Source organism: Heteronotia binoei, chromosome 13 (assembly GCF_032191835.1).
Source record: "Heteronotia binoei isolate CCM8104 ecotype False Entrance Well chromosome 13, APGP_CSIRO_Hbin_v1, whole genome shotgun sequence".
Taxonomy (NCBI): domain Eukaryota; kingdom Metazoa; phylum Chordata; class Lepidosauria; order Squamata; family Gekkonidae; genus Heteronotia; species Heteronotia binoei.
This window is the reverse complement of record NC_083235.1, coordinates 56,786,440-56,807,742: the sequence shown is the minus strand read 5'-3', so window position 1 is coordinate 56,807,742 and position 21,303 is coordinate 56,786,440. Positions and strand designations below refer to the sequence as shown.

At 47.8% G+C, this 21,303-nt stretch overlaps 1 protein-coding gene across 2 annotated transcripts in view; it reads right to left on the bottom strand.

The window, feature by feature from the left end:
* Positions 1 to 12,485, bottom strand: part of KIF19 (kinesin family member 19) — a 52,662-nt gene extending 40,177 nt beyond the window's left edge. Inside the window, exons 1-2 of one of the 2 annotated variants that reach the window (XM_060252401.1) lie at positions 12,321 to 12,485; positions 9,231 to 9,311 (exon numbers count right to left, since the gene is read on the bottom strand). In XM_060252401.1, the coding sequence (XP_060108384.1) occupies positions 9,231 to 9,311; positions 12,321 to 12,365 (126 nt within the window). In that variant the 5' untranslated portion in view covers positions 12,366 to 12,485. Of the gene's footprint in view, positions 1 to 3,881; positions 3,996 to 9,230; positions 9,312 to 12,320 lie in introns of those variants that run through there. The other variant, XM_060252402.1, reaches the window with a different exon arrangement.
* Positions 12,486 to 21,303: the final 8,818 nt, after the last annotated feature.

Genomic DNA, 21,303 nt, shown 5'->3' with positions numbered 1-21,303 from the left:
TGTGCAACACTTCATTGATTAAGTTCATGAATACTCCTGGGTCCCCCGTGAGGCCAAACGGCATGACCAAGTATTTGTACTGGTCAAGCGAGGTGTTAAAAGCGGTTTTCCAGTCATCCCCTTCCTTGATATGGACTCGGAAGTACGCATCCCAGAGATTGAGCTTGGTAAAGATTTTTCCTTGGGACACCTCCCCCAGGAGGTCCGGTATGAGGGAGAGAGGGTATGCATTACTCATGGAAATCGTGTTCAAGCCACGAAAGTCAGTACAAAGCCGCAAACTGCCATCCTTTTTCTTCCTAAAGAACTTGGCTTTGGGCCATGGCTCCCCCTCCACCAGTTCAATGGCACAGTCCATGTTTCTGTGAGGGGGTAGCTCATCTGCCGCTTGGGCATCAAACACCTTATGTAGATCTTGATATTCGGGGGGTAAGCTGGGTACCTTGACCTTAGTAACACAGAGTTTCTCCATCTGTCTTTATGCTTGGCATGTCAAACTAGGTCACAGACATGTGCAGAGTGTGCAGAAACTATTGAAAGATTGTGATATCAATGCTGTTGATTGTGATGTGATGAAAAATGCCTGTGAGACATGTCTGAAAGCAAAGGGAACAGCTCCCAGCTACAAAGGTCAATCTCCTGAACAAAATGCAAAATTTCTGAAGATAGTGCATTTTGACCTTATGGGGCAATAAAACAGGAGCAAGTGTTTTGCAACTTTTATAGGACCTATAAAATACTATCTTGGAATACGAATTGAAAGAACAGAAGATGGAAGTTTTCTTTTAAGCCAGAAACAAAAAATAATGGACTTTATTGAATCTGTGGGAATGAAAGTTTCCAAACCAATTAGTACTCCACTTGAACCAAGGTACCTAAAGAGAACAGATGGAGAACTACTTCCAAATATCATAACTACAAGTCAGCAATTGGAAAACTTTTATACTTGAGCAAAATTTGCAGACCTGATATAACTTCAGCAGTTGGACTCTTATGCAGAAAGACCAACACACCAAGTGTTTATGATTCGAGACCCATAAAGAGACTGGCTAGATACCTGAAAGGAATTTTGGATTACAAACTTGTAATCTCACCCTGTGATGAACCAAGACTGATTGGATTCATGGATGCCAACTTGGATAGAAATGCACCTGATGGCAAATCTACAAGTGGATACTTGTTCTTCTATGGAAACAGCTTAATTGAATGGACTAGTCAGAAACAATCTGTCATAGTTCTTTCTACAACAGAGGCAGAATGTATATCAGCAACAAGTGCCTCCCAGGAACTAGAATGAATTATTCATCTACCAAAGGACTACGGGATAGATGAACCTAAACCCATTGTACTGTATGAGGACAACCAAGCTTGTATCACTACCTGCAAAGGTGAGATCACCAAGAACAGAACTAAGAACATAAAACTTAAATGCCATTTTATGACACATATGATAGAAGGACTGATTGAAATGGAATTCTGTCCTACTGAGAAGATGATCATGACATACTCACCAAACCGCTCGCCAAGGAGAAGTTTGCGATTCTTTGTGAAAGACTGAACTTGCATGACTTCAGTATTTTAACTTGTAAAGGGGTGTTGGAATTAGCAAGTTTGCAACACTTCAGTAATTATAGAGTTAACTTTGTTTGGTTAGTCAGGAAGTCACGTGTGTTTACTGTAACCTATTTGTTAGCTAAAGAGAAAGTCCATGAATGTTTGCAGGAGGTCTTAATTAAATCACCTGGAACTAAGTGTTGTGATTGGAAATCAATGCATTGGGTATTCTGCATTTTATGGTTCTCTTCCTCCCTTTGTCTAAGTTTGCAGAAGAGAAGCCATTCCTAGTTTTGTTCTCTAACTGTAAAGATGTAAACTTAGTCTCTGTTATTTTCTTCCCAGTTTACCCTTCCCTTGTAGCTCCAAGTAAAGCAATCATATTCTTTTAAACACACATATATTATCTGCCTATTCTTGGCTGTGCTGCTAATGTCACACTCTGCTAAATATTTTTTCCTAAGAATATCCAACAAAGATCTTTTGCTTCTTGTCTTGGCTGCAGAAGCTTGAGGAATGCCCAACCCGCCTGCCTCTCCAACAGCCAAAGAGGTGCGCCGGGGGAGATATTCCTCCTGCTTCTGCAAGCTGAGGCTGCAGAAGAAAGAGGAAAGCCCAACTGGCCTGCACCTCTCTGACAGAGAGGCATGAGGATGGGGAGGTCAGTTGCTCGCAGGCTGGACCAGAGCCCTTCAGGGGCCGGCCCCGGCCCATGGGCCACCTGTTTGACACCCCTGAATAACATACCCTTCAGCGAGCATCTCTTCGCCTGAATTAGTTGTGTTCTATGAGACTGAGCACTTTCAGGGTCTTTTTGATGCTTTGCAAATTGCATAGCTGTACTGTGGTTTACCTGTACGTTAGGCAGTATGATTTATTGTCCATTTTTTGCTAATGTGTCAGACAGTATTGCTATTTTAGTAAGGTCCCCCATGGCTTTAGTGCTAGCATAAATCTACTTACTGAGTAAATTCTGTACTCTGTAAGTCTGTTAGTGTCACTATGTGGTAATGTGATTATGCGCAGCACATACTGATGCACTAAGTTACTGCAAAAACGCACACCAGTATACACAGTCTGTTACTTTGTCTGCCTCTGTGCATCACTCAGTGTGATCTATACATACAGAAGGGATTTCCATCAAGCACTATTACTCTCATGTTCAGTTTATACCAGGCACTAGCATACATTATCTGAACAGTAAACAAGGGATAGGTGGCGGCCAGTGCAGAGTAGTGGTTAACAGCAGTGCACTGTAATCTGGAGAACCGTGTTTGATTCCCCACTCCTCCACCTGAAGCCTGCTGGGTGACCGTGGGCCAGTCACAGTTCTCTCAGAACTTTCTCAGCCTCACCTGCCTTACAAGTTAACTGTTGCGGGAAGCAGAAGTGAAGGAGATTGTAAGCTGCTTTCAGACTTCTTAAGGTAGAGAAAAGCAAAGTATAAAAACCTACTCTTCTGCATCTGTGGCCAAGGCAAGAATGGTGGCACCCTTTATCTGTGAAACACAGATGCCCTGCTCACCAGTTACACTGAAAGAACATATAATACACCTCATTGTTCTATGTATGTTGGTTGAATAATTATCACATTACAGTCAATGCATGTACCACTGAAAGTGTGATATAAATCCTCCATTTCTCCAGGCACTGGTCACAGGTTTCATGTGTTAAGCGAACATACATTGGCTCTTTCTTACAAACAGATGTAAGCATATATCGGCAGGATGTGCCCGTGTTCACTGTAAAATGTGAACAGGGCTATTGCTGTTGCAATGCTGCTGCTCTGTCTTTTCTGAAGTCACTTTTCTTGGGAAATTCAATGGCCAGCTCTGCCTTGCTGCCTGCCTATGGCAGCCCAAAGCAAAACCACTGCCTGCCATTCCACCTTGCTTACTGGGGCTGTGAGATGGAACAAAGTTAGAGTCCAGTGCACAAAGTTTTATTCAAGGTGTAGAGCTGTGAGATGCCTCCCTTGTGTATCCTCCTTGCAGTGCCAGGCATTTTCTCCCTTAGAGATTTGTTGTTTTAGAGACATCTGAGTGTTTTGACTGGAAAATGGTAGCCAACTAGCCATCCAGAGAAGCCCTTTAAGAGACTCACAGCCCCTTAGTTCCTCAGCTCTGCTCTACCATGCTACCTGCCTCTCTAGGGGAACAGTCCCTGAACATTCCATGCACACCGGATGGGAAACGAAACACAACAAACAATTACAGTCAGCACAGCACACAGAAACCAACTGAAAACTTTAAAAGAATAATGAATAAATGCAACAAAGAAATGAAAATGAATATAACTGTTCATCAGAACGCACAAAACATGTTTACCAGAACAGAAGATGGAATGAGCATCATGAGCATTAATCCCTCTTTCAAACTGCATTCATCTCTTTAAAAAAAACACCTTATGCCCAGACCTGATGCAATTAATCTAATACATGTAACACACAGACACAACAGCTGAGTTCTCACTGGAGGCCTGTCTGGATCCCTGGAGCCAGATTTCTGGGTCAGCTGCAGTTAGCACTTACCAGCAGCTCTCAAGAGGAGAGAAAAAATATCCTTCTAATCAGCACACCTAATTTCCCTCCAGACTGCAACAAGTGGGAACCAAGTACGGCTAAGTATCAGCTGAGGCACTAAGAAGGCACTAAGAAAGGCGGAAGGGCTGGTGGGAGTAAGATTTGGGGGTGGCTTTGGTACTCTGAGGTTCTTGGAACCAGGCATATGATACAATTTGTTTTTACATTATGTAAGGCTTTGGCCCAGCTGGTATGTGTGTGGAGGGGGCAGAAAGGATCTTTGTCTAAAGCAGGGGTGGGGAACCTCCATCCCGAGGGCCGTATGTGGCCCTTGAGGTCACTTGGTGTGGCCCTCAGAGATTGCTGGGCTGAACTGAGCCATGTGGCAGCCTCCCTGGGGCCTGGCTGGCCAGTGAGGATGGTGGGGCCCAGCTGCGCTGTGCAGCAGCCTCCCCAGGGCCAGCCAGGGATCACAGGGCCCAGATGTACTGTGCAGCAGCCTCCCTGGGGCCTGGCTGGCCGGCCAGAATTGCTGCAGGGCCTGGAAAAGTTACTGTCACAGTTCAGTTTGTACTTGATTATCCCAGATGGTGTGGCCTAATATGCTACTGAGTTCCTGCTGGGCTTTTTCTACAAAAAAGCATTTGCCTAGGGCGGCAGACTGTGTGTGTGTGCGCGCACCAGATTAGGCTCTCCCCACATGACTTCAAATAGAAAAACAATTATTGGCATTAATTTTGCCGGCCTGAATCGTTCTCCCTTGGCAGAGCACTGTTTTTAAAGCTAATAATTTTTTATGGCCCGTGAATGATATCATAAATATCCATATGGCCCTTGGCAGAAAAAGGGTTCCCCACCCCTGGTCTAAAGGCTTGTGGTAACTCTGGGCAGGCTTGTCAGTGTGGGACTGAGGTGGGGAGGCAAGCAGCTGGGCTCAGAGATGGCACAGGAGAAACCAGGGGATTTGGTTTGGGAAAATGTGCCAATAGGCTAGCACCCTCTGCACCCTGAATGAACAAAAGTTTCCAACTGCCAGGAAAGACCCTACAGAAAATGCACAGCACATGACACCTTAAAAACGCTCACACATTCATTAATGGCCAGATACTTCTCTCAGCTCAGCTTTGTGGAACTCAAAACGACAGATGTAAGAAGAAGGGGAAGAACTGAAGATGAAATGGGGTGGAAAATGGCAGGGGAAAACTGTGGAGTGGGGAGGGGGGGCTCTTGGGAAATCTAGATGGAGTGGCTGTGGAGGTGATTGCTGAAGCATTCTAGACAATGGGGTAGCTGAGGTTGTTATGTGCTGCAGTACTGTTAAGAAGGTGCTGTTGATCTGAACAACTTGTCTACTATAGGGTGGTTGGGGGAAGGAGTTCGTGAGATAGATTTGTTTGGCATATAGGGAGAAAGGAGTCGCTCAACCTTTGGGCAAAGGTATGCTTCTGATTAACCTGGCCTCAATGCACAATCAGCCAGCCTCTTGGTGACCCAGAATTTTAAGGCTAGTCATCATGCTTGGCTTTTGCCTGACTAAATGTCATCGTTTTTAAGGCATCCAGCCATTCTGGAATCACTAAGAAAGCATTAAACTTCCATTCACTTGTGCTATTACAACTGAGGACCAATTTAATGTTCTTATTCCAGATCTGCCCCATTCACCTTCCTCTATTGGAAACTGTATACTCTCTGCTTTTGGAATCATGATGAGGGTTTTTTCTAAAGCCAAAGTTCTTTGGAATGAGGAAATCCAATCCCAACCTTTCTTGTTGCAAAGAAATATACAGAGAAGTACAAGGGAACAAACAGACAGTTATCCAGGAGGGAGGGAAGAGTGGTCGAAGGTAAGGAGGTAGAATCAGCTGTGGGCTAAGATGGCCAAGAGGGAAGCAAAGTTCTGAAAGAATGAGGGAATGGGGGATCCACTGGGCTAAAGGAAAGAAGGAGGGGCTATGGAGATGATGTGGAATCAGTCTAGTGACCAAAGAGAACTCTTTGGCCAGGAGGTCTTCAAAAACAGAACATAGAGTGAGTCCTTTGATCTAGTTTACTTGCAATTGATTACAGGAGCATCTGGTCCCTCCAAGGAGCGTCTGGTCCCTCTAAATGATGTCAGACCTCTCCACTATGCTCTAATTGAGGCCAGACTCCATTTTGTTTGCTTATTTTCTAGGCTTGCCAACCCCCAGGTCTGGACAGGGGTCTCCCAGTTTTGTAGGCTCCTCCCCACTGCCAGCCAGCTGGCTGGCAGGGGGAAGCCCTGTCCTAACAGCCATGATGTGCCTTTAAATCTGGGCAGGTTTAAAAGAACCTTGCAAACTGCTTGTTTTGGACTAAGTATGTGTCTTTAAATCACAGCAGGAGGAAAGTTGCATGGGCGGGGTGAGAGGCAAAGCCATGTGGCTCTTCCCAATGAGTGTGTGAAGCAAATGCAAAAGGAAGAGAAGTGAGCACAGTCCCTCTGTTTTGCATTCATTTCAGAAGTCATGTGTATAGTAAAATGGGTAGTAAAGAGTTAACTAGAACCTGATTATGAGATGTAGGAAAACTTCACCCCCTAGACTGCTCCTTTTCATTTTCCTGTGTTAGTCTCAAGAAGCTGGTTGAAATGCAGCTAACATTCAGTAGCTCCCATGAGCAAATTGCCTCAATGAGATCACAAAAGTGTGTGCTTGCAAACTGTTGTGTTTATTTAGGCTGCTTTGTGAGTGTGCGTGTGTTCACTTTCATTTAGTGGAAGAGCAGCTGCTGGGGAAATGGAGATATTATTCAGGGGAACTGCACTGCAATATTTTATTTATTTTAGGGAATGGGAAAGTCTCTGGGCTCTACCCCCAAAGTCCTCAGATATTTTTTGAGTTGGACTTGGCAACCCTATTATTTTTCCACAGAGCACTCACACTGGACAAAAGGCATACCTAGTGAACAGGAAGCAAAGGCCTACAAAAAGAGAGCTAAATATTATTTCTTTACAATCTCACTGTTTTTAAGATCAGAATTTAAAATGGTGAGATCACTGATTGACATTTTCTACATTCTGTCAACACAAATATTTGGGCATGTTTCTTTCTGCTTGAGGAAGTGATTTTTCTCCTGGGATTTCTTCTTTCATAACTACTTTTGCTTCTGTTTCCTCCATAAATCCATCTAGTCCAATTTCTATGCATCTGAACCAGCTTTGCACATGGCGAAGATCTATGGAGCAGACACAGTATTTGAGAAGAATGTCTTGGCTCGTTTGGATAAAAGCAGTAGTTACTCTGAAATCTGTCTACATGGTCTTTTGATTGCTGATCCTCCTGGGATTTTTGGAGTTACAGCTCAATCTCTGTCTGTTTTTTTTAGTGTATGAACAAAAAATATTCATTGAGGAAGCATGGCAGTTCAAGAGACTCTCCTAGGGCTCTTCCCGTATATGCCCCGGAGGTCGCTTTGTTCAGCTTCCCAGGATAGGCTGACTGTCCCCGGCCCAAGAGATGCCCGTCTTGCCTCTACCAGGGCCAGGTCCTTCTCGGTCCTGGCCCCAACCTGGTAGAATCAGCTCCCTATAGAGATCCGGGCCCTACCTGGCTTACTAGCCTTTCGTAGGACCTGTAAAACGGAGCTGTTCTGCCAGGCAGCGGGCATCTGCCCATTAGATCGGTTGACCTCCCCTACTGAATATCCTATTTCGCTGATTGCTGCATTGTCCAGCTGCACCATCTCATCATAACTGTTCTGCCGTGCTACTTTGTTTATGGAATAATTGTAGTTGTTTTTATTAATATATGATTTTTTTGTGATTTTAATTATGTTGTGCTCCACCCTGAGCCCCTACAGGGGAATGGGCAGAATATAAATAAACTATTATTAATAATAATAATTAAATGAGAGAAGGGTCTCCTAGTGGTCCCCTCAGTCTCAGCAGTGTGATCTGTTATGGTCCAGAGCTGGGTCTCATCTATTACTACGTTGATGTTACGGAACAGCCTCCTATAGGGTTGCCAGGTCCCTTGGGCCAGCCAGCAGGGGATGGGGAATGAAGTTACCAAGAGCATGAAATTAAACATGAGTCATGAAATTCACAACATGCATACATGACCCAGAAGTGATGTAAGCATGTCAGGGGGTGATGCTCTAGGCAAAAACTCTAAGGTAGAATTAGCTTCTACCACAGAGTTTTTCCCAAAAAAACTGTGTCACTGCCTGATGTCACTTCTGGATCATGTATCATGTAGTTATATCTTGTTTGGTCATGCTAATTTGATTGTGTGACCCTTAATCTGTGAGCCACCCTGAGCCTGCCTTTGGCGGGGAGGGCGGGATATAAAATAAATAAATAAATATAGCCACATCACATTAATTTCTGGTGTTCTTCCCTGTTTGGGGAGGGTAATTCCCCCCTGCCAGCCAGCTGATAGACAGGGAGACCCAAAACCAGGAGACCTCTGCCCCCACTGGGGGATCTGGCATCCTTAGCCTCCTAGGTGGGGTTAGGCACATGCCTACCTTTGTGACTTCAAATGAGGCTATCAAAATGAATTACTTAAGAGAGCTTAAGGCTGTAGCCTGAAGGAAACCAGCACAGGGAGAAGGCTGACATTCCCCTTCTCTGCATGCTGTGATCCCAGCTTTTTTATGCTACTTAACTTTCAATTTGAAGTAGCATTAAAAAGTTGGGATCACAGCCCTGAATCTCTCAGCTAACCCAGGATCCATCCCACCATGATAAAGTTTCTGTACTGACTCTCAGTTTCATGTCATGGCAACACCCAGTCTTCTCTATTTTCAAATTTGTCAAAGTCCTCTGGGAGGGCTTCATTTGAACAGATTTAGCCTGTTTTTGGGGTCAGTACTCATCCCTCGACTATGCAAAATAAGACAAAAAAGGAACCTGTATAGAATCCTGAATGCTCTTTCCTTCCTACTGACTTCAAGCTAGTCCTCACCACACCTTTGGTATCTGGCTATTCAGGTTAGAGTTTGTGGCTCCAAGGTAGATTTGAGCCATGCAGCCTTGTTGTTTGTCTGTGCGTAAAGAGACCACGTCGCAGTCCCAACCTGGAATTACAGTCTATCTGAAATAATTTCTTGATGCCTTCTTCTTTCAAAGATGAGAGTACCTATTCCTAAGCTCTCCAATACAGCCCCCCTCCCCGAAGGCTTTCCACAATACCTGATCATCCACTTTATGGGCAATGAGCGTGGCTCCTTCTTCCAACTCTGCCATGCTGACTGGCCGTATGCGAAGGGCCACCTAGAAATCAAGGAGGAGACAGATGAGCCCCAGGCAAGTCCCACAGGTTACAAAGTGAAAAAGAAAAGAGAAGCAGATGGAAACAGCACCTGCATGGAAGCCAGAGCCTTCCTTGCCATTACCACACAGCCAGAGACAGACTGCATGACAAAAGCGCTTTTCACTCCTAAACTTCAGGAAAGAACTCTTGGTTAATTTTATAACCTCCTCCTCACCCCGTGTGTTTCACCTGAGGTACTGCCTGTGTAGAGAGATGAAAATCTGTGTCTTTCCAAAGCCCTGGCAGGCAGCCATACACCGACAATTACAGCATTTTTCCTGGAAGAAAGAAAACACCTCCCCAAGAGAAGCATCTCTGGCTTCAAACACTGTGTTGCTAAGCCATAGACTGAAAGAAGCTGCTTTAGCCATGTGAGCCAAAAAGGTTCCTTGATATCTTTCACTTGCCCTCTAAATACTACAGATGGAAGGTGCAAGACTGAGCTGTTTGTTGAGCAAAGCAGCCTTTTGTTATTTATAAGCCAACAAAGCAAATGCTGCATCATTATCTTCTCTCACTTGAAATTATGAAATGTCTTGATTTCCAGGGCTTAGATTGAGCAGAGAGTAAACCCCAGACCCCATTTCAGTACAAAGTGATAGAAATATGTCTTCTCAGCCTCAAGGATGAGCTGAAGAACAAATGGAGAATAGCAGTATAGATCCTCTCATGGTGGCAGAAAGAGAACTGAGGAGTAATGCCCCTCCTCCTGATCACATGATTGTTTTGGCGGGCAAGCACCAGAGGGAGGAGGAGCACTCCTAGTCTGCTAGAAAGCTTTGGAAATCTTTTCCACAGCTAGCCTGTGGACTCGCAGTCTTAGTGTGGGACTGCACAGAAGCCATGATGATAAACAACTTTTCTCAAAGAGACATGGCCTCCTTGTCTACATTGCATTCTCTCTGCAAGATCTGACTGGTTCTCCCCCCCCCTCTGCTGGTGGCGTAAGACAATGACAGCTCTAGAAGTTTTCTTTAAAGGTCCTTTTAGAATCCCATTTCATGCAGCATCATGCACACTGCTGCAAAACTATTCTGCACATGCACATACAGTTTCAAAACATCCACTCTTTATACTTGCTTCTGTGTTGTTATATGTGCATAGTATAACTTCACATACCCTTCACATATGAGCATCCTTCAAAAACAAAGAGGAATTATACACTTTCAATAAATAAAATAATATCATTTACAAATGACAGAGGTTTCTGGTCAGATCCAACAAAAGGCAAAGAAGGGGAAGGGATTCCTCCAGTCAGGCAGTCTCTGCCAGGTCACGCCTCCAGGCTCTTGGATTTAGAGAAGCCAGGGAGGGGAAGGGATTCCTTCAGTAAGGCAGACTGAAGTCAAAGTCTTAGAAAAGAGCTGCTCTGAATCAAAGTGCATTTGCTCAAATAGGACCCTGTTCAACCAGGTATGTACATTGATTAATGGCTGCAACAGTGTCACAACTTGCATGAGTGGAAGAGCCACTTGAGGTTAGTCACCAGAGTCAGAGCTTCCACATTAGTCTCAAACACTAGACTTTCTTTTGGAGACAGTCAGCCTCAAACACTGATAGTTTAAGAAGTGATAACACATACTGGGCTCCTCTGGCATATGTGAACAGGAATTTCAGATAACTGAGATCTGGACAAAGGTAGAAGGTACAGGGTGTGCAACTGCATATAATTTTGCTTGTCCTTCACTATCCTTTTCTATCCCTCTGAAGTTGTGTAGTTTTAGACCGAATTCATACATGTCTCTTAAGGCACTTTTTGGTTCCTCCTTGCTGTTGTTGTGCACATGTAAAAAACAGAAAAGCAATGTGCTTCTATCAGGTTTCTGAATTTACTGGTGGCCATGTAAAAAGGTTGACATGTTTCAACCTGCTTTCCATGAGCACTTGGTTTCGGCCTTTGTAAGTTTCTTGGGGCAGGGACCTGTCTTTTTTGGCTCGAGTTGCTTCATTAGGGAGTGCTAAAAAAAGAATTAAAACATAACAGATTGTATGTAAAAAGCAGAAACTTTTATTATCTAAATGCTGATAATCCATAGGATCTCTCTTTTGTACAGAATAATGTATCTTCTGTTTATTTATTTAGCAATTAGGCTATTGGCTACAAGGCTGTCCAAAGCGCTTACTTCACATCAGTATAATTTCCCTGCCCCTTATCTAAATATACATCAATATGCATGACCTTATGTGCATCTACAATGTACACAGAGCTTTCTACATTTTGAGAAGGTAGCAGTCTCCTGTAGAAATTTTTTTTCCAGATAATATTCACAACTTTCTTCCAAGATACAATTCAAACCCCAGAAGCAAACATTTTTGTTATATATACTATACTGATAATGGTTAGCTAGTACAGTTAGCTCAGTAATGCAAGCTATTACGGAGTACACGAGTAGCTCTAATTGTTGTTATGTAATTACACTAGTGTGGTAAGGCTCAGACAGACACTCGTGTGGTAAGCTCAGACAGACACTGATCTTCCATCCTTGGGTCATTAATTGCAGCTAAAGTTGCTTATAGCAGCTAGACCTCTTAGGTCTGGGGCATAAAATGATTAGTTCAGACCCGGGCATAAGTACTGCAATCCAAACCTGCCAGATGGGCTACGCGGATGCAAAAGGGCAGCTAAACGCTGGATCCCGTTTAGAGCAGGGAAGATCTCTTAAGGCCAGCCGGCACCTTAAGTATCTCTGTGACCCCCCGTGCAACGCAGCTCAGTTATTAAATGATATCAATTCATCCTTATTTGGTTGGTCCCTCTGTTAGGAAGAAAGAACATAAGAAAGCGGCTTGCCAAATGCAAAAGGGGGAATCGTACTCCACTTCACCTGCTAATTTACCATGCGCAGCGAGCCCCTCCTTTAAACTGTACAGTATCACCACTACTGAATCCGCCCTCGTCCCATACCCTTCTCACTTTGTCTTTCACCAAGTTGCAAAGGATGCATGACAGGTTAAAAACTTCCGCTCACCGTCAGCTGCTGGTCCTTGGAGTCGCTCGCCTCTTTCATGATCATGGCAGGGGTGCGGCGGGAAGGCGTCTTTAGGCAAAGGCGAAACCCACCGCAGCTGCCACGTGCAGAAGAGCTGTCCTCTTCTCGTCGTCTGCTCAAGTTTACTTCCCCCCCCACTCCTCTAGCAGAGTCTAGTCATCCGCAAGCGAAACGAATTCTTCCCAAGGATGTAAGGCGCGTTTCCAATCTGGCGAAACGGTCTCGGCACCACATCTCACCAGTATCGAACCCCCTTGGTCCTCTTTGCGACCCTCCTATTAATTATAGTTCATCTCCCCCACCCCGCTTTTACGCCTTCTCTTTTCGCAGAGCTTTCGCACGGTGTTGTCCTATCTGCGCCTCGCCTTTGGTGAGCCTGCCGTTCCCCATCTGGGATTTGTAGCGGCTCAGTCTTTTCCCTGCCCTCGTCTCACGCCTTTCTCCGGCCGCCTCCTGGTGTTTCGGGTCCCCTGGAGATCTTTCCTGAAGTGTACACAACAACCAGGCGCGCGTGAGGCTTCCTCTTGGCGACAACACGGCACACAATTGGCTGGGCTCCGACTTGCTCTTTTCGGTCGCCCTCTGCTGGTCAGTCCTCAGACAACGTGGGACGTCGTTGTCCACTGAGAGGATAGAGGGAGGAAGGGCTTAAGACGCATGGAGAAGTTGAAGCCTTTCTGTGCTAGGGTGTGGTGATGCCAGCCTCCAGGTGGGGACTGGAGATCTCCCGCTTTTTACAGACATCAGCTTCCCTGGAGAAAATGGCTGCTTTGAAGGGTAGACTCTATGGCATTGTACCATGCTGAGGCCCCTTCCCTCCCCAAACCCCACCCTCTCCCAGATCCATCCCCTAAAGTCTCCAGGTATTTTCCAACATGGACCTGGCAACCTTTGTTCAGAGATCAGAGGTGAATTTGCTCCTGAAGGTGTGCAGAGTGCCACAGCCCCATCTCCTTTACTATGAGGAAGAGGATGGTGCCGTGCTTTACTTCAGTATTTTTTTTAAAAGCACAAAACCTAACCTCAGGAGAAAAGGCGGATGTGTGAATAAAGATCTCGAATTAGATAACTGGGAGGAGAAGCTCAGGGCTGGCATGGCTCCCGTAATCCATGTCACAGGAAGATGAGTAGCTACAAGAGGCACAACTGCTGTCTGCACTTATGGCCCCCAACAGATATTCTGGTTTTTGTTGTTATTTTAATCTGGGTACTTTTTGTTTCCTACATGTTTCTCCCACTCTCCCCCAAGGACAATAGCACAGTACCTGGAGTTCATCCATTTTGTCCTCACAACCTGCCAGTAAAGAAAGGGCCTAGTGATGTCCTTTAAGATAATGAACGATGAAAATCCATAAATGCAGCCAACCTCTAAAGAACCACCTGTGTCTAACCCTGGTACTGCCATGACTTACTAGTACCTGTCCATCAGTAGGGAAACTGGCTTCACCACTTTTGTATTCCATGGGACACCTGCTTGGAAGTCTGGTAAGGAAGGATGCCTCTCAACTCATCCATCTATGCATTTAGGTCACAGACATATGTTCTCATGTTTCTACACATCCATAGCACAATGGAGAGTTCATTGAAAATCATGCAACACAAACCACAGAAAGAAAATTGGTTGTAAAGACTGGTGTGAGTCACTGCTATCTTTCTCCATTAAAACACACTGACAAAGTGTATTGGCAGTATTCTGGGAACAATCAAGCATGAAATCACTTTTTAAAAATAGCACAGAGAATGGAAATGCTGACGATAGTTTTCTCATGAAACCTTTGGGAATCTTCCCTTAGGACTCTGCTAGAGTCAAAGTGAGCTCATTGATGCAGGTAAGCCATCGTTTGTGCTCCCAGACTCCTTTGCTCCATCACAAGGAATTCTGGGCTGCACCTGTCATGATGGGTTCCCTAAGGATCTGGAAAGACAATAGAGAAGTGAAGGCTATTTGAAAGAGGGATTGGTACTTGTGTGTGTGTGGGGGGGGGGTGCATGCTCCTCCACTTTTGTCATGCATAAACAGGCTTTTATATTGTTTCACAATATAAGAGTCAGCTGGGGAACAAAAGGAATATCAATGTGTAAGTGAACTGCTTTCTGTCTCCATCCCTCCATCTCACTCATCTTCTTTGGCCAATTTGTTTCACATAACACTAGAGATAAAGTCAAATGATACCACTATAAATCCTTTTTGCCCATGAGCCAATGCTTGTGTAAACCTTGCCTGAGCAGTGTCTGTGTCTGTGTGTGTGGAATAACTGTAACAGGACTCCTTTCTATTACTCTTGCCCTCTGCCACTACTTCAGAGAGGAGGCAGTCACATGACCTGCAAGATGATCATCCCTTTAATAATTTACTTGCCAGAGACTGGCAAAGCTGTTGCCCTTCAATAAAAAGTCCTGGATATTGCAGAGATAACTGGCATTCTCTCTTAGTTAAATGGTTGCTGGTGCTTCTACATAGTGTGGTTCAGCAATATGCACATATGTCCTTTAGTTTAACTTTAAAGGGTTGAGAAGGAATGGAGGACACTTTCTGTCACCTCTCAAAGAGCAAACAAGAAGTTGTAGTTGGCTCATACATTAGGAAGACCAAGTGGACCAACAGCTCTGAACTCAGAAAGCAGGCAAAATCTTTGGAAAATACTACACAGTACCAGTCTGAGAGACGCACGTAGGGCAACATAGTTTACTGCATGGTACAAACACGAGGTAAGAGAGAGAACACGCGGGCCGGGTCCCGCATATATACAGATCCGGAACTATTCACCCTGCTGGCCAGTCCAATGCTGGCCAGCCATATTTCCCGCCACTCGCTGTGATTGGCGGATGACCAGCGCTCTTCGCGGAGGCATCGGGTCGTCGCCTTTGCCTCCGCGGCTTTAGCGGACTAACGCTTTAACGATGGTACGTTATAACGAAATGGTTGCGCTGTCTGGAATGAAGGCGTTCTACGAACGCCATACACTACACCCCTCCCCCCTCAGTTAGTAACATAGTCCTGTAAGTAGGTGGGAGGCCGGCGCTCTCGAGTCGAACGTCGTGGGGTGGCTTGCGGAGTCGTGATGACTTCGGGCCCCGGCGTCTCCTCGGGAGCCTGAGCATCCGAGGGTTGCGGGGCGAGTTCGGGGGCTTGGTTGGCTTCCGTAGGAGGCGGCAGTGACATGGATGGCGGCGGGGTTGTGGTAGGCTCCTCGGGTTGGGCTGCCCCTCTTGTTTCTGTGGGTGCTTCGGGTAGGGTCCTGCGCCGCATCTGGTCGATGTGCCGGCGTAGGATCTGGCCCCCCTCAGTGGATACTTCATAGTGACGGGAGCCCACGACCCGTAGCACCCGCCCAGCCACCCATTCGGGCCCCGCGGCGTAGTTGCGGGCGAACACTGGATCCCCGGCAAAGAACCCCCTGGCTGCCTCTCGGACCTCGGGGGACCCTCGTGTGTCAGCGGCCCGGTCGGGGTGCAGCCTGTCCAGCCTTGTGGTGAGCTTGCGCCCCATGAGGAGCTCAGCGGGACTGACCCCTGTGGCTGGGTTTGGGATGACCCTGTTGTCAAAAAGGAATGCGGCCAGCCTGTGATCCCAGTCGCCCTGCACGATCCTGCCCAGGGCCTCTTTGGTAGTGCGGACCATCCGCTCGGCCTGGCCGTTGGTGGCGGGGTGAAAGGGGGCCGACCTGATGTGCCTTATGAGGTACCTCTGAAGGAAAGCCTGGAACTCCCCCGAGGTGAAGGCGGCCCCGTTGTCCGAGACCAGGGTGTCTGGGATGCCGTGGGTGCATAGGACCCGGCGCAGGGCTCGGATGGCGGCTGCCGAGGAGGTGGATGCTACAGGGAGGACCTCTAACCATTTTGTGTATGCATCCACGATTATAAGGAATATCTGCCCCTGGAACGGCCCCGCGAAGTCTATGTGGAGCCTGGACCAGGGTTTCCTAGTGGTTTCCCACCTTGTGGCCGGGGCGCTGGGTGGGTCCGGCCGCGATTCCTGGCACGCACTGCATCTCCGGACCCAGTCCTCTATTTCTCCGTCCATTCCCGGCCACCACACATAGCTCCTGGCTAGGGCCTTCATCCTCACCATGCCCGGGTGCGTTTCATGTAGTGATGCAAGGACCCTTTTCTGAAGGGGAGGGGGAACCACCACCCGGCTCCCCCATAGCAGGCACCCCTTGTGGGCCGCGAGTTCCTCCCGCCTCATTTTGTACGGTTTGAACTCTCCCCCCAGGTCCCTCTCTGGCCACCCCCTCACCACCCAGTCGAGCACCCTCGCTAGGGTTTTGTCTTTCCCTGTGGCCTTTGCCACTTCGGCAGCGTGTATGGGCTGGTCAGGGAGTGCCTCAATTGACATCACCTGGTGGGCTGGTGCTGGGTCGGGCCCCGTGTCCGGCAGTGGTAAACGACTGAGGGCATCGGCGTGGCCCATTGCCTTACCCGCCCTGTGTACCAGTGTGTAGGTGTATGAATTTAAGAATTGGTTCCATCTCAGCACCCTCTGAGACAGGATTTGGGGGGTTTGCCGGTCGGGGGCTAGCAGACCCAAGAGAGGCTTGTGGTCGGTCGCTATCGTGAACTTGCGACCATACAAATAATCGTTAAATTTGTGAACCCCCGCTACGATCGCCAGGGCTTCCTTATCTATTTGAGCGTAATTACGCTCCGCTGACGTTAAGGTGCAGGAATAGTAGGCGACCGGTACCTCCCGGCCGTCCGATAGTTGGTGCCCCAGAACGGCGCCCACCCCGTACGGCGATGCATCGCATGCCAGAATGACTGGAAGGCGCTCATCGAAGTGGTGAAGCACCGCGTTAGAGACCAGGACGTCCTTCACTGCCTGGAACGCAGCGGCTTGCTTCTTCCCCCACACCCAAGGAGCTTTTTTGTCCAGTAACCGGTGTAGGGGTTCCGCGATGGCCGCTTTGTGGGGTATGAACGTGTGATAAAAGTTGAGCACCCCCAGGAAGCTCTGTAGCTCCGCTTTACTCGTGGGGGCTGGGGCTTGTACGATGGCCCTGGTTTTCTCCTCGGTCGGGTGGATTCCCTCTGCGTCCACGGCGAATCCTAGGAACTCCACCCGCGGTACCCCCAGCAAACACTTCTCCCTCTTCACCTTGAGTCCAGCGGTTTGGAAACGACGGAGCACCTCCCTGAGACGGTTGCTGAACTCCTCAGGGTTCGGGGCGGCGATTAAAACGTCGTCGAAAAAGGGCTGGACTCCTGGGATCCCTTTGAGGAGAGCGTCCATTATACTCTGGAAGATCCCCGGAGCTACGCTGACCCCAAACTGTAGCCGGTTCACCTTGAACGCCCCCCTATGGGTCACAATCGTCTGTGCCTCGGCCGTTTTGGCGTCCACCGGAAGCTGCTGGTAGGCTTGTGCCAAGTCCAGCTTCCCGAAAATTTTGGACCCCGCAAGGGCGGCCAGGACGTGGCTGACAACCGGCACTGGGTAGGGGTTATCCTGGAGCGCCTTGTTGATTGTGCACTTGTAGTCGGCACAAATCCTCACGTCCCCATTCGGTTTGACCGGAGTCACTATGGGGGTTTCCCACATGGCGTAATCGACCGGCTCTAGGACCCCTTGTGCTACTAGGCGGTCCAGCTCGGCCTCGATTTTAGGTTTTAGGGCGAAGGGGACTCTCCTTGCCTTAAGCCGGGTTGGTCTGACCGTGGGGTCGAGCGGCAGGGAGATGGCCGGGCCCTTGTAGCTACCCAACGACCCGTCAAAAACCTCTGGGAATTCTCGGCACACCTCCCCGAACCCCCCGGCCATGGTCATTTGTGACACCTCAACTCTGATTCCTAAGGGGCCGAACCACGTGAGGCCCAACAGGGTCGCCAGTGGTCGCTTAACTACCAGGATATCTAGCGGGCCTCTGAAAGACCCTCGCTCCACGCGCACCCTCGCCCACCCCGCGATCTGGACCGGGTTTTTCTGGAAGTCCCGCAGTACAAAGTCGGCCGACCGCAGCAGTCTCTTGTAGCCGGGGTGTAACCGCCTCAGGGTCTCCTCCGCAATTATGGAGATGGAGGAGCCCGAGTCCACCTCCATGAGGCAGGGGGCCCCCTCTATGCGGACCGACACCTTAATCTTGTTGGGGGTGGCCAGGGGCAGGTTCAGTACCTGTAGCGTGGTGGAGGCCGTGGAGTGGAACTCAGCGGCCTCGTGGTGCGTGGTTGGCCCCGGGCGGTGGGGCTTGGCTCGGCAAGCCCGCGCTATGTGACCGGTCTTCCCGCAGCTCCTGCAGTCCCAGGTCCTGTACTTGCAGTCCCGCCGGTCGTGGGGGTCGCCGCAACTGGCGCAGTTCGCTCCTTGGTTGTTGCGTTGGTTCGATCTTTCGTTCGCCCGGGGCCGCTGTGGGGCTCGGGAGGCTGGTCTTGCCGAGCGGTGCATCTGGAGCGCTTCTCCTTCGTCCGGGTGATGGGGGTCCAGCTCCTCGTGGTGGACGGCTTCCGACTTGGCCCTGGAGAACGTCCGGGAGGCGCGCTCGAAGGCCACGGCCTCGCTGAAGGCGCCCTGAAGCGTGAGCTCTTCCTTTGCGAAGAGCTTTTGCTGGAGCCTCTCGTCGCGGAGGCCCCAAGCGAACCGGTCGGCCAAGGTCTCTTCCAAATTCGGGAAGTTGCAGCTTCCGGCGATCTGGCGCAGGGCGGCCAGGTAGTCTGCAGCGGATTCTCCCTGGGCCTGGTCCCTCTTGTGGAAGAGGAACCGTCGGGCCACCCGCGACGGCTGCGGCAGGAAGTGGCCCGTGAGGAGGCGGACGACCTCCGTGTACGTTTTCTCCGTGAGGCGGGCGGGCGCCGAGAGACCCTTTGCGATCTCAAAGGTGGCGGCCCCGCAAACGCTCAGGAGCACGTCCCGCTTCATGCCGTCCTCGGTTACTCGATTCGCCCTCAGGTAGCAATCGACTCTCTCCGAATAGGATTCCCATCCCTCGGGCTTCGTGTGGTCGAAAGCTTCGATGTGACCGGTGTTCCCGCTGGTACTGGTCATGGCGGCGGTCGTTGCGAAGTAGCGATACAGCGATGAAGCGATGGGACGACGAGTTGCCCGGGCGTCTCCTTCGTAGCCCTTGTCGAAGGACTAAGATCCCATCCTCGTCGCCACTGTTATGTACCAGTCTGAGAGACGCACGTAGGGCAACATAGTTTATTGCATGGTACAAACACGAGGTAAGAGAGAGAACACGCGGGCCGGGTCCCGCATATATACAGATCCGGAACTATTCACCCTGCTGGCCAGTCCAATGCTGGCCAGCCATATTTCCCGCCACTTGCTGTGATTGGCGGATGACCAGCGCTCTTCGCGGAGGCATCGGGTCGTCGCCTTTGCCTCCGCGGCTTTAGCGGACTAACGCTTTAACGATGGTACGTTATAACGAAATGGTTGCGCTGTCTGGAATGAAGGCGTTCTACGAACGCCATACACTACACAGGGGATGCTTTTACATTCACTTTTCATGTTTTTAACCATTAATAGAAGCAGCACTTAGCACATGGATAACTTCATGGTTACTATATTGGCCTCGGGATCCCAATAGTCTTACTACCTGAAGTCTCATCTCACGTCTGGCAGAACAGCATCTGGAATAAGCTGCATGAAGTTACCTAGAGTGGGTTCCTTAAGTAGAGTTAGTCTTTAAGCCTATTAGAGAGCATTTTGCCAGTAATAATTAGAAGGCTTTTGTATCTGCTAAAGAAATTTAGAACTGTCTTGCTCCAAAATGAAACCACTTATGTGATAAAAAAAGAGTGAGCATATTTGCCAGCTAAAAAAAGAGCATTGTGCCACTTAAACTTCAAAGGCTTTTGCAATAGATTAGATTCAGGACTGGCTTAAAAGCTCCATATAAATTTAAGCACAAGCGGTACTGAGAGGTAAGATCTAAATTGAAATGTATAAAGTTACTCCCATTCAGCTTTGTGTTGTATCTTGTTGTAACAGCAATGGTTTATTCCAGGATGATAATTTTGAAAGAAACAAAGAGGTTGCAGAGAGCATTTACCAGTCAAAAACGGAAGGCTTTTGCATCTGCTAATACATACACTGAAACAGAACAGGCGGCTGATAACCTTGACATGTTCAGGAATATCCTTGAGAAAGAATTTGACAAAATGAGCCTAAACCAGGTGCTCATTGGATGGACTTTTTTGTAATATTGTATTTCCTTGCAATGTGACAAATAGTTTTGTAAGAATTGTGATAAAAGTACTTTTTATAAAAATTTTACTAAATATGTTAGCTAGCATATCACAGTGTTTGAATGTCTGTATATTCTCTAATATGAATTATGTTCTAATGTTGTTGTTTTTCTGCTGAGAACTTGTAACTGACCCAAGGTCACACCAGCTGGTGCATGTGGAGGAGTGGGGAATCAAACCTAGTTCTCTCAGATTAGAGTCCACACACTTAACCACTACACCAACTTGGCTCTCCTAGGTGAACAGAAAATGGTCATTTAACAGCACCATTCCAAAGCAAAAGCTGGCCAAATCTTGAGGAGGTCTCTTTTCAGCCGTAATGACACAGTGGAAATCTAGAAGCATTTCTTCTTTAAATGTATTTTACTCTTCACTACAGTGAGTATTGATGCCAAAAACCTGATATAAATATATCTCCTCAACCTCAAGAATGAAAAACAGAACAGCAGTGGAGAACCTCCCTTCGTGGTGGCACAAATAGAACTGAGGGAGTAGCACTTATCCTCCTGGTCATGTGATCATTTTGGAAGGAAAGTTCCAGAAGGAGGAGGGGTGCTCCTTGTCTGTTAGAAAGCTTTGGGAATCCTTTATGTGGTTGTCCTGCCACAGAAATGTGAAATCAATACGAGACTGCACAGAAGCCACAACGATGAAGATACTGATTCACAGGGTTGCCATAAGTCAAAAGCAAGCTGACAACAACACATAAACACATACATAAATTGGACTGAAGTATTCAAAAATTAAAATGTTCATCCCCTCTGTTGCCCTTCAG